The sequence below is a fragment of the Alligator sinensis genome, unplaced genomic scaffold, assembly GCF_000455745.1.
Source record: "Alligator sinensis unplaced genomic scaffold, ASM45574v1 scaffold1203_1, whole genome shotgun sequence".
NCBI classification, from domain to species: Eukaryota; Metazoa; Chordata; order Crocodylia; family Alligatoridae; genus Alligator; species Alligator sinensis.
The window spans coordinates 786,479-801,350 of NW_005842727.1; the positions used below are offsets into that span (position 1 = coordinate 786,479).

General features: G+C 42.9%; 1 protein-coding gene across 1 annotated transcript in view; it reads right to left on the reverse strand.

Moving 5' to 3' along the window:
* The window catches only part of LOC102373348 (sperm-associated antigen 16 protein), a 723,196-nt gene extending 711,655 nt beyond the window's left edge, over positions 1 to 11,541 (reverse strand). The window contains exons 1-2 of the mRNA XM_006034344.3: positions 11,411 to 11,541; positions 2,641 to 2,748 (exon numbers count right to left, since the gene is read on the reverse strand). Of these exons, the coding sequence (XP_006034406.3) occupies positions 2,641 to 2,748; positions 11,411 to 11,538 (236 nt within the window). The 5' untranslated portion in view covers positions 11,539 to 11,541. The remainder of the gene's footprint in view (positions 1 to 2,640; positions 2,749 to 11,410) is intronic.
* Positions 11,542 to 14,872: the final 3,331 nt, after the last annotated feature.

Below are 14,872 nucleotides of genomic sequence, written 5' to 3' on the forward strand. Positions count from 1 at the left end.
TCTTTCCCTCTTGGACCAGTCTGGGAGGGGAGAAGTCTGGGACAAGTTCCCCCTAGCCCCTTCCCCTTCCCCAGATAGAGGGCCCAGATTTGGGAACAGGCAGGAAACAGTGAGCAGATGCTCCCGTTTCATTCCCAGTCTCAGAGAGCAAAGCAGAAGGGAACCCCCCTGCCACACAGAACCTCTGGTGTGAAAAGCAGGCAGGGGGTGGCAGTGCTCCTTCTCCTCATAAGCAGTGGGGGACAATATTATTTGGGGGGGCTGAGCCCCACCTGGCCCCTGCCCCTCCCTCCCACAAGGCTGTTGAGAGGCCAGTACGCACTGGTGCTATACATGGCAGCGGAGAAGCGGCTGCATGCTGAGCGGCACCAGGCACTGCGGGATGGTAGTGCCATGGTTTTGCTGCTGTTGGCCACTGCAAAAAGTTGGGGGGAGCTAAGCCCCATTAGCCATGGTCTTCCACCACACCAGCTCCCAGGCACTGAACCCCGTGGCAAAGCCCCACCTACCCCACACACCTGGCACTTTACTGTGAGAAGCAGTTGGGTGCTTTGCCCACTTATTCCAAGGAGAGCCTCCCCAGGCCTAGTTCCCATCCCTGTGAATGCCAGAAGAATCTTGCAGGGCCAGGGACCAGGCTTGGGGAGCTTTTCCCTGTGCCAGGTTCCCAGCCCTGCTGGCTTTTAGATCACTGCTGGCAGACTGACAAAGCCTTCCACCTCTTCCTAAAATTAGAGACTGCAGAGAAGTAGGGAACAATGGATGCTACTTCTCTCACCTCCCAGACCAGTTCCAAGGAGGAGAGGAGGGGAGGGGAGAAAAGCAATACTGCAAAACCACCTGATTCTTACTCCAGGAACTCTGGTGTGAGAAAAGGGCATGCATCTGGCATACCTCTGCTCAGCTTCCAGTGCCCAATGGAGGGAGCAGTGATGCAAAGCTCCTGCCTGTTTATCAAACTGGGAGCCCCGATATATGAGGAGCCAACAGGGTCCTCTCCTCCCATCCTGGTCTATAGGAAGGGCAGAGGCAGAGGCAGCTGCCCCTTATGCCTTCTCCAGACCAAGTGATCCCAATCTCAGGAAGGCTCAAGAGCCTTTTCCCTAGCTCCACTCTTCCTCATCCCCAAAAGGTGTTAAGCTGAGAGAAAACATACAAACATGCATTTTCCTGGGAGAGATTCTCCCACGACCAACTTCTCACTGGTTGAAGTTGGCTTATCTTTTTCCCAGAGCTGTTATTTTTGGTCCGGAAGAAAAAGTATGAATGTTTTTACACAGAGCAATTCAACCCACAGAAACTGAACCTCCTTTACATGACCCAATATTCTTCAGTTATGCCATCAGGATATAAAAGAACCAAAGTTCCAACATTACTACTACAAAAATCCTTAACCCTAATATAAACTAATTAAAACTACTTTAAGCATGTATAAATACTCTGTATTTCTAAAACTTTTAAAAATACTGCATAAATAGGAATCTGGACACAAGATCCAGACTACTTCCTGATCCATTGCTGCTAGCAGTCAGAAGGAACTGAAGCAGCCAAAGCTTCATTCTCCTTTTTGTAGTTTAATCCTCAAAAATGAGTAGAGATAGGCATGGCCTGCTAGGAGTGGCCACACCCATCTGATACACCCATAACTGAGACTGTGAAGAGGAAATGCAAAGGAAAGGAATAAGGTGGAATACTTTGGCAATTATGGAAGCATAGCTAATGGGATGTTCTTTCATCTTGTACCTTTTACAGCTTTCTTCAAAAAAACATTTTCTTCTATTTAGGATGCACTGTTATCTAGAGGTTAAAGCAAAGGATGTAGTTTCCAAATCTGCTACTGCCACATTCCTTTACCTTGCACTTGTGAGCAACCTAACCACTCCATGTCTCCTCTTCATCAAAGTAAGTTGGGGATAATTATACCTACCTCTGGGAAACATTCTGAGATCTTCTGATGAGAAAAGCTGTATAACTTCAAGGTGTTGTCCTGTTTTTTGTAAAACAAACTCAACTACAAAAAGGTAGGAAAAATCAAGTCTGTTCTGTCAGACTAAAAAAAAAGGCAACAATAAAACTAGAGATTATGAATTTCAAGGAATTTCTTTTTTGTGTGTGACCTACTACTCTCGAAAATAACAGACCTGTAAGGCAAGAATGCTCAAAGAAATAAACAGGAACCCAGAATCAATACATCCTGAAAACTAGCTTAAAGCATGCTCAACAAATAAAAAGGATGGGAACTAAATGACAATAAAATAAAAGAAGATAGATTTAGTTATACCTAACTCAAGTTGAAATGAATGAATGAGATTCACCAACAACCATGAAAAAAAGAAATTGACAGTCAAGGAACATTAGATGCTTTATGTACCAAATATTATGTACCTACATCTCCTTTCTCTGCTCTGTAGAAAGTTTCCTCCTAATTTCTCAAAGATCGGAGACATCAAGCTTAAAGGCCTAGTGTATCATTTCTCTGTTTTCAGGGTGGATAAAACTGCCACTTACCAAAATGCTAACTCAATTTAGCTACTTTTGGCCATGTACTTCATACTTAAAATATAGCTGAGTTTTCTCAAGTAACATTCAAGCTTAGTTACCTTTTAATTAAATGACACAGTGAAAGATAGGTTTGCTTACCTTTTAATATCGCTAATGAGCCTGTTTTTCTCCTGAACCACTCGTTTATGGTGCATTCGATGGAAATCACGTTCTTTCTGTATTTTTAGCAGAGCCTCCTTTGCTTTGCTGCATAAAAAAATAAATGTGAAAGAAACTGCTGCTAACCTCTTTGGTAACTTTTGCTTTTGGGGGTGTGTTGTGAACTTGTAGATATGTGTACCTACAAACCTTGAGTTGGCAGTTTTTCATTGTAACCTCTGCTGGGGCATATGTGTATTGGTCACTTAGATTCCTTTCTGCTTTCATACCTTAGTCTCAGAGATAAGGGCCAGATCCACATATGCGGGCATGTGATACCTCTTTACCCCTAGCATTGCATGTTAAACTGTGCACGGTGCTGCTAAATTGCACGCCAGGGCAAAATTTGCTAGTGGGATTTCCTGATAGCAAAAACAAACAAGGAAACAAAAAAAAAAAACCTTGAAGAAAAAAATGGTACAAAGCATGCCAAAGTAGCATGAATGTGGACAAACGCAGAGAAAGGGAAGCAGACAGCCTAGGCCTGCCTGCTCCCCCATCTCTGCATGCTGCAGGGCCCCTACACTGAGGCACCCTGAGCCCCAGCCAGCCGCTCCCCAGCTGCCTGGGGTGCAGTATGTCTTGAGATAGGGGAGCTGGCAGCCTTGAGCTGGCTGCTCTCCTGTCTCAGCACTCCTCAGTGTGGGTGCTCCACTGTTGAGCCCCCACACTGAGGCATGTGGAACCCCTGCATTGAGGCACACTGCACCCCAGCCAGCCACAGATGAGATGACTGGGACACAGGGTACCTCAAGCACAGGGGCATGTAGAGACAGGGGAGAAGGCAGCCCTGGGATGCCTGCTTCCCCGTCTCCATGTGCCACTCCCAAGCCAGCTAGCAGCACACTGAGGCACCCTGTGCCCCAGCCAGCCCCCCTTGCAGCACATGGAGCAGCGAGACAATGCATTACACTGCAAAGCATATGGGCAGAGGCATACAGTGAGGCACAAAGTAGTGACACAAATTTGTGTCACTACTATTTATGCTGCTGCGAACACAGGCCCCTGCTCATATGGACACAGCCAAGGAGTTACAGTCAGGCAAATTTTATGAGATACAAAACTGTTACAAAGAACTGGCTTGCTAGCAATCAGTCAGTGACATAGTGGGGGTGGTCTGTTGAACAGCCTGCCTCTGAAGACTGGGGCTTCACATGAGTCTTCATAGAAATTATATAATGTTCAACCAATCAAAACATATCTTGTCTTTTAGCAAGTATGGAAGTTCTACCTTTCCTACATTAACTATATGATCAGCCATTACTATGTTAATCTAAAAATGTGGTCTGAATAGTTTATAGTACACTGGTATAAACTTAAACCTACTCAAGCCCAGCTTTTTTGGCAAAGTCTCCTACACTTAGTTGCATAAAAAGTAAGCATGGAAGAAACTGTTACTGTACTTCCTCTGCAACTTCTTGGGTCATGTATTGTGTACTTGTAGGTGTTTATACCTATTGAACTTGAGTTGGTGACTTATAGTAATAGATCCCACTGGGGCAGCATATCCTAATGCCTCTGGCTGATGGCATGAAGAAAGACAGTGCTTTTTTACTCCTCTTCTTCACTCCTTTCATACTCAAATTCATGTATATTTGTACTGTGAATGACTGGACATGAGCATGTGTAGCAGAAATGTGTGTGTATGTGCACATGTGTGTGCACGCATGTGTTGTGTTGTATGCACACACACTCAAGCATTCAACAATTACACAAGATGTACGTAAACATTTTCTTTTGAGCTGTTGCATTCATATGTATTCACCTTGTGGGTGATTAGCAAACAGTACTCCTGTGGCAGTAAGGTTTTGGAGTCTGTTTTAAGATAGACAGGAGCATGGAGCACTATCCAAATTCTATGCCAGATACAGAGGCCAATGAGATGGCATAATATTTGGTAAACATAAGGATTGATAACATCTACTGACTTGAAAACAACATAATTGGAAATTTTCTAAGAAAAGCAACCGAGAACTGTGAGACACCTGTAAATTTGTCCTGGGGTTTCAGCTTGGATATGTCATTGTAGGATTTTATGCAAAAGATTGTCCTTTTCAGAACTGTGAAGGCACAGCCTGTTCTTTCATTCTTTCAGCAGAAACCACAAAAACCTTAGGTAATCTTTTGATCTGTGAATGTAAAAGTGTGCCCCCATACATATATACTTTTCTTTGATTCTGTTTGTAAGATATTTCTGTGATTGCAATATATATGCTGTATATATATTGCAATCACAGAAATATCTTATAAACAGAATCAAAGAAAAGTAGGGCTACTAAGAACCTCAGGCAGTCATCTAATCCAAAGCCCCTGCTCAAGGCAGGATCATTCCTGTCTAAATCATCCTAGATAAGCGTTCATCTGAATTACTCCTAAAAACTTCCAATATTTGAGATTCCACAATCTCTCTAGGTTTCCTGTTTCAGTGCTTAACTACGCTCATCTACACAAGCTATTAATAGGATGTTGCACTTGTCCTTGATAAATTTAATTTGATTAAATTCAGACTATTTCTATATGTTATCAAAGTTTTTTCTGGATCCTAATCTTACCCTCCATAGTGTCTGCAACTCCACCCAACCCAATTCTGTCATCTACCTACTGGACATATGTACTTTCTCCCTTAATTTTTGGGAGAATTAGGGAAAAATTGGTAACTATACACTCAAATAGAAGATATACACTCATACATTCAAATAGAAGATGACCCTGAACATAAGATGACCCCCTCCCCCACTCCCCAATAATTAAATACTATATGTGGAAAGTGTATAAATTTGTTATAAGTTTCCAAGTATAGAATCTAAGTATTGAACGTTTGCCTGGAATTTGTTCATCTCTCACTGCTACAACAGGGAAAATAATTGGGGGGGGGGGGTGTCAGGTGGCCCCTTTGCCCTCCACTCCCGTCCCACTTCTTCTCCTTGCAGCCCTCCCAACCCACCCCACCCTTACTATCAGACACTGCTCTCCCTGAGCACATGAAAGTGAGAAGCAAGTTTTTGTGGTTTCTGCTGAAAGAATGAAAGAACAGGCTGTGCCTTCACAGTTCTGAAAAGGACAATCTTTTGCATAAAATCCTACAATGACGTATCCAAGCTGAAACCCCAGGACAAATTAACAGGTGATCGTTCCCCTCTATGCAGCATTAGTCAGACCACAGTTGGAGTACTGTGTCCAGTTTTAGGCGCCATACTTCAAGAAGGATGTTGATAGACTTGAGAGGGTTCAGAGGAGGGCTACTTGTATGGTTAGGGGCTTACAGGACAAGCTCTATGAGAGACTGAGGGACCTGGACCTCTTCAGCTTCTGCAAGAGAAGGCCGAGAGGTGATCTTGTGGCTGCCTACAAATTCATTAGGGGAACACAGCAAGGGATCAGAGATGCTCTGTTCACCAGGGCACCTCTTGGGGTAACAAGGAACAATGGTCACAAATTGACAGAGAGCAGATTTAGGCTAGATATCAGAAAAAACTTCTTCACGGTAAGAGTGGCCAAAATTTGGAATGGGCTCCCAAGGGAGGTGGTGCTCTCCCCCACCTTGGGGGTCTTTAAGAGAAGGCTGGATAGGCATCTGGCTGGGGTCATCTGACTCCAGCTCTCTTTCCTGACTCTTTCCTGCCTAGGCAGTGGGTCGGACTCAATGATCTGTTGAGGTCCCTTCTGACCCTAGCATCTATGAATCTATATGTTAGTACAAACTATGCATGATATTAATCCAAAGCCAAAAGTGACTCCTTTCCTTGAAAATCTGTCAACATGACTATTCTACCATGAGATTTTGAACTTCTACTCTCCTGATGGAGGTTATAGAAAGGGTTGCACGCATGGCACAGTACAAGCAGTTACTGCACCGTGCTTTAGTACTTCCAAATGACACAGTAAAAAGGTTGCCATAGGGCAATGTGTAGATGCACCTTATCTGTTTAATATATTCCCAACATATCAGTGCTATAGATTTTACAACCTTTTGCTATACATTGTGGTTGGGTGTTTCTCATAGTTATGGACATTTTATGTGACATATATCATTCTGCATGGGCTACATGTTATATGCTCAAATAATACTGAACATGTATTAACTTTTCATAAACATGGGCAAAAGGCCAACTATATGGGCTTTGAGGTATTCCAAACCAACAAGACAGACAAGGTATTATAGGGCTTGGAAACTGTTACATGATTCAACCGAAAAGTATAAACTAATTTACCCTAAAGGCTAGACCATCTACTGAGTCATCAATGTTTCCTCTTCCCTAAGGACCTCACTGCCATGCATTTGCATTTTCAGAGACCTGCATTTTGCATATTGGCTTCTATTCTACCCAGAAGAGCACACAAACACCAACAGACTCTCCCTGGGCCTAAAGAAGATTTTAGGCCCAATTTTTCCCAACTATTTAATTGGTCTAATAAAAGATATCACATCTACCCAAAAAACCTTGTCTGTCAAAGAACAGACAGCTATGATGATTTACCCGACATGAGAATATGATCCTCTGCATATGTCTATTTCTTTTCAATCTAAATCAATGTGCTTAAATCTGAATCAGTCTATTGAAATCAATTACAAATAACAGAAATTATTTCAGCATTTCTTTATGCATACATTATAAAAGTAGAAAGAAGATCCTTGCTATATTGCAAGAAGTGTTCCAGCAGAACATAAAATAACGTTTTTACTGATCAACCAGATGGGAACTGTGCCCATTTATATAAACCTAAGATATGATCTGCAGGATACGAGGGATAAAAGAGCAGAATTTAAGATGTATGACTACTTCATTAATATACAGTTACATTTTTCAAACTAAGTGTATGACAGTGGTGCTCAAAGTATGGTTCACAGGTTGAATCTGGCCCAAAAAATGACTGAATCTGGCCAGCTCGTTTTCTTGCCTACCCTTCGCCATGATACTGATCCCCACAGTCCTTCCTGCACTCTCCCTCTCCCCACCCCTTTGGCAGGGTTGCTTACTCTCTTCCTTTCTCCCTCCTCTCTCTCCCTGCTTCCTCCCTCTAACATTGGCAACCACCTCCCTCCCCTTTTGGAGAAAACAAATAGCAGCCCATGGGGCAGCTGGGTCACAAATACCAGACCCACAGCTTTAAAAAGTTGAGTACCCCTGAAATATAATCTTAAATGTTCTTTTTTTTAAATTACAATATATTTATTTTTTATTTTTTAAAGTTCCTAAAATAACTGATGTACATAAAATTCATGGCATTACATTCTAATTAATATTGGGAAGAGTGTTGTTGAATTTGGAAGGTCATTTTTGTGTATATGACTTTTTTATATATTTTTTTTTATAGTTGTTTTGTTATACAATACCAACTTTTCAGATACTGGGCAGAAGACTAAAAATGTATCATTCACATACAGGATCAAGAATTTCTCCTTAAATGCTGAAAACCTTTGGTGAAATATATCTGAGTAACAGTTTGCAGTTTAGTGAAAGTACCTACAGTTGCCATATAATCATTTTAATACTGTATTAAAATAACTGAAACACAATTACATTTAGGTTTTAGACAGTAAATCTCTTCTTCTGATTGTTAAACAACATTAAAGCCAGAGGAAATTGGTTTACAATCTCTTACATAGGGCCCTCATACTGTTGGTGTCACAAATAATGTCTCCTTTCAGCAAGATGCTTGTCAAGAACAGCAAGTTCAGAAATGCCAAATTTAATTAAAAGCTATTTTCAAATACATTTCACAGTGATGGATCTCACAATGTAAACTTTCTGACTGATGCACCAAGCAAAACATGTAGCTTTCTTTTATCAGAAATCATTATTTTTAATCAGGCAAATCAGCATTCTCCTAATGTTCCAAGACACTCTGTTTTGTTCTGTCAGTGAAACTTTCTGAGCACTGGAAATCTCTGACTGGCTGGATACTAATTCTGTCTTCTGCTAAAACACTTCCTTCACTCCAGGTATATAATGAACACATGAATAAGAAACAGTTATTAACAGTAACCCTAAAATAAACTAATTGATTTATCATAAATATTTCTAGAAAGAGGAGCTCTTTAGGCTTCCAAATAGCCCATAGCCCTTGTCACACCAGATTTTTTTTTTTTTTTTTGGAGGCACAAAATGTCAACCAAGAGACACCCTTGCCCCTTACCTAAAAACGTTTGTGTGATGATTGCTGGTAATAGCTTGTCACACCTTATCACACAGGATCTTCTTTCTACATATATACTTCATGCATAAGAAAATGCTGAAACCATTTCTGTTATATGCAACTCATTCCAATAGACCAGGACAACCTGGGAGCCTGGGGCTGTCACTGCTTTCCAGCCACTTGGGGCAGAGGAATCCTGAGTGCACATTTCATGCTGCACTGCAAGAGAACCACTTCAAAGGAATTCCTAGGACACACATCTGCAAATGCAGAGCTTCGAACCTTATGGAGTTTCCTTGCTGTGCAGCATAAGCACCCTCTGCAGGGATATCTAGGGCCCACCTTTCACACTGCACAGCAGGGGAACCCCATGGGGCCAAGTACATAGGGCCACTGTCTCACAGGATGAGGTCCTTGAAGTCCTGGAAGCAACAGGCCAGATCCTGTGGGAAAAATGGCCCTGGGTGATGTTTGTACCTGCCAATCTATTGCATCAGCTGTGCCCTGAACCCAAGGGAAAAAAAATAAAACAAGATCTGTTTGTACCTTAAAAAGGTAGAAAAAAGCTCTTTTATCCATATTTTTATACTAGATCTGTTTAGCTTCATTCACTATTCAAGTAAAAACACTCTATTAATATATAAAATAATCATAGCAAAATAAATGAAACTGATGTTTCGCAAGAGCCTGATCTTGTACCGTTAAGCTGCAGGGGCAGGCAAAATGCGGCCCACAAGCCAGATGCAGCCCACCAGGCCATTCTATCTGGCCCGCGGGGCCCCTAAACATTTAGAAAATATTTATCTGCCCCTGGCTGCCTCTCATGTGGCACTCGATGGCTTGCCAAAATGCAGTAAGCAGCCCTTCACCCGAAATGATTGCCCATTAACATTAAGGTTACTGAGAACTCTGAAATTTATTTCACTGGTGGAACTGTTTGAAGAATGAAATATTACCTAATGTAGGAGTCATGGAGTCTTGTAATATCCACTGAAGCCTAGGTATATAAAGCTCACTGTATAATCAGTGAAAGAAAAAAGAATGATTAAGTTGCTGACAGACATTAAGGCACTTGAGCAACTGGGGTCTGAGGAACTTTATGCCCCATCCCCAAAACTGTGTGACCTGCCATGCCAGAATTGCCTATATATCTAAACCCAACGTCTGAGGAAGTTGCACAAAAGGAATTATGTTACTTGAAGCCTGTCTTCCTATGAAGCCAATATATTTATACATGTACAATGTCAGTTATTTAATGTATTTTAATTCCAGATTATTAAAATTAATCATTCAAATATTAGTCTATAACCAATTAAACAAAGTGTTAATGCTGTTAAAATGTAATGAATAATTTACACTGGAAAATAGTTCAGTAGTTTGACTACAATTATTAACTGCAATATTCACCAAACTTAGAATGATTATTACTTTACATCTCTGTAGTTATTTAATTTTGGAAGAGAAGAATTGGTTGCTCAAGTAATCTTTAGAAAAATGAGACAGATGAAATTAGCACTGTGCAGGATAGCGCATCACAAAAAAATGTGCAGTGTCAAAGTTCAAATGAGCCATTAGATTTCAGTGCAAATCATCAATAAACACAAAGTCAGATGCATCAAAAAGGATTTTAAATAGATTGCAACCCTAAGTTTAGATCATTGCTACATCTCTGTATAACATGGACTAAATGTTTGATCCTTCAATCACAAAAAGATTGAGCTACTTTGGATCTTGTAAAATCATTGTGGCTGCATGAGCTAATACAGTCAATGTTACAGGCCTCAACCCGCACCGTCTTGGTCACCACTCATTTCAGTCCGTGATCGCAGCATTCCCACTCTTGAATGCATTTGGTGGGGTTTTTATTTTTGGGGGGAAGATTCATACTCCCCACAGGCGACTTGTCTTTGAATTCCTGGTCAGTAAGTATAACACTACAACCTTCTAAAACTAAACACTTCTGCCTCAGTTTTCATTGCGCATAAACCAATGTAATTTTCTATTATACACTCCCCCCCCTGCAACCCGAGGGACCCCGGGTTGCCTGCGAGACACCCCTGCCGCGCCCTGCAGCGAAGGGGACCGGACGGCCAGAGCCACCGGCCCCACACGCACCGCGCGGGCCAGTGGGGGGAGTCAATGTTATACAATGTGTCAATTTATACTCAACTTACACGAAACACTAAGGCCAAAAAGACAATGCAACACATCTGAAAGGACTGCAGAACCAGATACATAATGAGGAATAGTATAACTATAATTTTACCTTTGTTGCCACATACCATATTTTCATAATCATGGGGAGTATTTTGTTGTGACTACCGAAAGAAAGGTACCCTTAGCGATAGCCAGATAAACAGAAAGAAAAGAATATCTATTCCCCTACATAGGGCTAACAAAAAATTGAGTTTCACTTGGCTCTGATTCAGGATCATAGCCATAAGGAAGACTATACAGAGGCCATCACAAATAAAAAAAAAAAATTATTAATCCCATTAACTTACTGGTATAATTTTTTGAGCATCCACTATATAAAAATGATAAATTAATTTAAGACTATTATGAAACATACCTAGCAGCAATTTTATAGTTTTCCAGGTCCTTTTTCAAACTCTTGTTCTCAGTTTCCAAATGCTGGTTGTGGGTGTATATGTCTGGAACAAATCCAATATCTTTGGGTTCCAAAACACCTTTCTGCATTAGTTCATACCTAGCAAAATACAAATGAAAAGATGTTTTAATTTATATTCCTTTATAGTAATTCAAGTGTTTCCCTAACCACGTTACCATGTACATTAACTATGAACATAAAAGGCATACCAACTTCATTAAAAAATATCCTTTTCTTATGTTAGTTTACTCATGGTTATGATTTTATCCAACATTACTATTTTATTCCCTTGGATTTTAAAACAATTTCATAACAAATAAAAGGCATGTCTTATGAACAGAATACTACCTTAGCCTCAATTGTTTGTTTTTTCTTCCTTTTTTTCAATGTATGCTATCAAAAGAAAAACTAGAAGATAAAAATATTCACTTCAGAATACTTTACATTTCACCTTCATACTGTGTGTGTGTGTGTGTGTGTGTGTGCAGGTGAGTGTGTGTGTGTGTGTGTGGTACTTTTAAATCACATTCTCAGGCTCATGCAAGCTTTGTTTTGTTTTTCTGATTAGTAGAATGAGCCTTTAAAACAATAAAATTAGGGAACATCTCGCTGAATGACTCTAATCTCATAAGGTCATGAATGCAAAATTCATACATCATCTGGAGAAATATCATTGTGGCAAAGTGGGGATCCCTGCACGCCACAGCTAGCCCCTGACCTGCATCTGGGCATGCTGCCCACCTGTCTCGCCCACCACACCTTGTTGGAATAATGAAAAGTTGTTAAATAAGGTGGGAGGCTGCCCATTGGTGTACCCCCAATGTTTGGGGGGTGTCCGCGGCTCCATACCTCCCCTACACTGCGGCCCAAGCCTCGCAGATGGCATCCAGATGTAATTAGTCACACCAGCCCCACACTAGGCTCCAGAATCCTCCTGGCAGGACCCTCCTTTGATCCCTCCACTCAGGCGGCCTACGCCGCCTTCATTCAGGCTGCCGAGCTCCCTGTAGCTGGCACCTCTCTCAGGTGTGGTCCCCCCTTGGGACCTTCGGCCACACACAGGCTCTGGCCTCACCTCCAAGGCCAGGCAGGGCCCTAGGCCCACAACTCTGGGTGCCCCTCGTGGTGGGCACCTGGCCCTTTTGACCTTCTTGGTCCTGGCCCCAGCACTGACCAATCAAGGGGGCACTCTACCTCCGGCCTCACTAGCCCCACACTCTCTCTGGGTCCCCCTTCCTGGATGTGTGGGGATGGGGTGACTCACACCATGACTGGTGCTCCAGGGTCTCACAGGGGACTCTCACTCCCCGCCTGGAGCAGCAGGTCATGGTGCTACCCTGAGATCTTACACAACACCCCTTCTGCTCGGGGCTCCACTATGCCCCCTCTGCTCAGGGTCGCGGGGCTTCCCTCTTCGGGTGGGCTCAGGTGGCCGTAGCCATGCCTGGCCCCCTCTACCTCCAATGTCCTGACACACCCGTAGGTGGGAGCTGGGGTTAAGGTGCCCTGACCCCCTTTCACCAGGGTGGTAACTGGCCTGGCTTTTCCTGGGGGCTCCTATGCCACTGAGAGCCCCATCAGGCCACCCACTCTCAGCAGGGTGCAGTTTTATGTCATACCCAGGACCAGGAGCCTCCTGACCATCCTCTACAGCTCCTGCCCTTACCTCCAGTTGAGACCAGCACCCTGCAACCAGGCAATATTGTTACCTAACCTTCCAGCAGCAAAATGCCCTGTTTATATGGACAGCCCTGGATCCAAAATGGCTGCCCTAATCAGGCACCTGCCGGCTGCTGGCTTCAGGCCCTTAAACTGTTAGGCACAAACAGTGCCCTGCCACAACCATCTTAGAACATTTCCTTTTCTTTCCTTTTATTAATGGAAGTCTTTCCATATTAAATGTCTTATTTTCTGTGACTGCGCCAATTCCTCAATACATACCCTCCTTCTATAATGTAACAGGTCTACATTAACTCAGGGCTGTCCAACTCAGATGAGGCCAGGGACCACATGTGAAGCCACACACTGCATGGGCCACACACTGCAGATGTGGTCTCCCCAGGATCTTTCCCCAATTTGTGGGCTATGCTGGCAGCTCATGACTCCCTATCTTGCGGGCAGTATCAGCTGCATGCAGGCTACTCTACCCCAGATTGCACCATCAGTGGAGCAGGAAATATGCTGCACAAGAACTGCAGCTAAAAGAACTTCATCCCCAACACCAGCTGCCATCATGCAGGATGGCAGCTGCCCTGCAGGGCCTGGACTGCTCTTAACCATCTCAGAACAAGTGTTGGACAGTTTGAAGCAAGCATACACACTTGGGGCTCTCCAATGATGCTGGCTGCAGCTGTGGTGCTCAAGCTCAAATGGCCAACCACATCATCTATGAATGCCCTTACAGCCCTCCTTTGGGCATCCAAGGTCTTATTAACATTGACCATTCTACCTGTTGCTGGCTTTCTGGCCCTCATGCTTCCAACATATGAGTGTGTTGATGAAGCAGCACTTGCTTCATCAACAGCAGCAGCGCCAGCAGCATATGGGCTGCAATCAGCGACGCATGCTCCACCAAGTCCTCCCCCTGCCTGCAGCAGTGGAAAAGACAGCTGAAGGGGCCCACAGGCTGCAAGCTGGACAACTCTACATTAAAATATTAATACATTAAATATGCCTACTGAATTACTGAACCAATACCTGAGCCCTGATCCAGATCTTTGCACCCTACTCGTGGAGTGCAACTGCAAGGCCAATCTATACATATGTAGTCCCTGAGGGTAGAAACTATGGGAATTTATACACACGCACCAGGAGTCAGGAGAGAGGGGCATGCTTTAATTAGAGCGGCTCTAAGAACCACGCTAATTAAAGTGCCTGGAGTGTCACATGTATCAATGTGCCCTTAGTGAAAAAGGAGGTGGGGTGCTTTAGCTAAAGCTCATCGAATGAGCTTTAGTTAAAGTGTCCATGCCACCATTTTCAGCACTGAGACACTGATACACATGACAATGGAGTTAGCTGGAGCACGGTAATAAACATACTCCTGCAGACTCAGTTAACTGAGTCAGCTGCAGTGTGCTCTAATTGTACTTACTGACTCCACTCAGTCATGTCTCATCATCTCTTAGAGCAATTGAATTCACCCTCTGGAGACAATGTAAGCAGGGCTACAGAATAATAGAAAAGACTAACACATTTCACTGTGGCTATCTGATATTTAGAGAGAAAGAGTTGGTAATGGTATTACCAATAATTTCTGCCATAGTCTCACTTCTTCAAGAAATACGTAAATGAAATGCTAGGGTTTACTAAAACATTTTAAAACAAGCCAGGTTAGTAGAGGAGAGTCTACAGAGACTGATCCTAAGCACAGAGAGGTACAATTAGAGTTTGGTGTGGTTTTAGGGATGAGGCTTTGGTTTT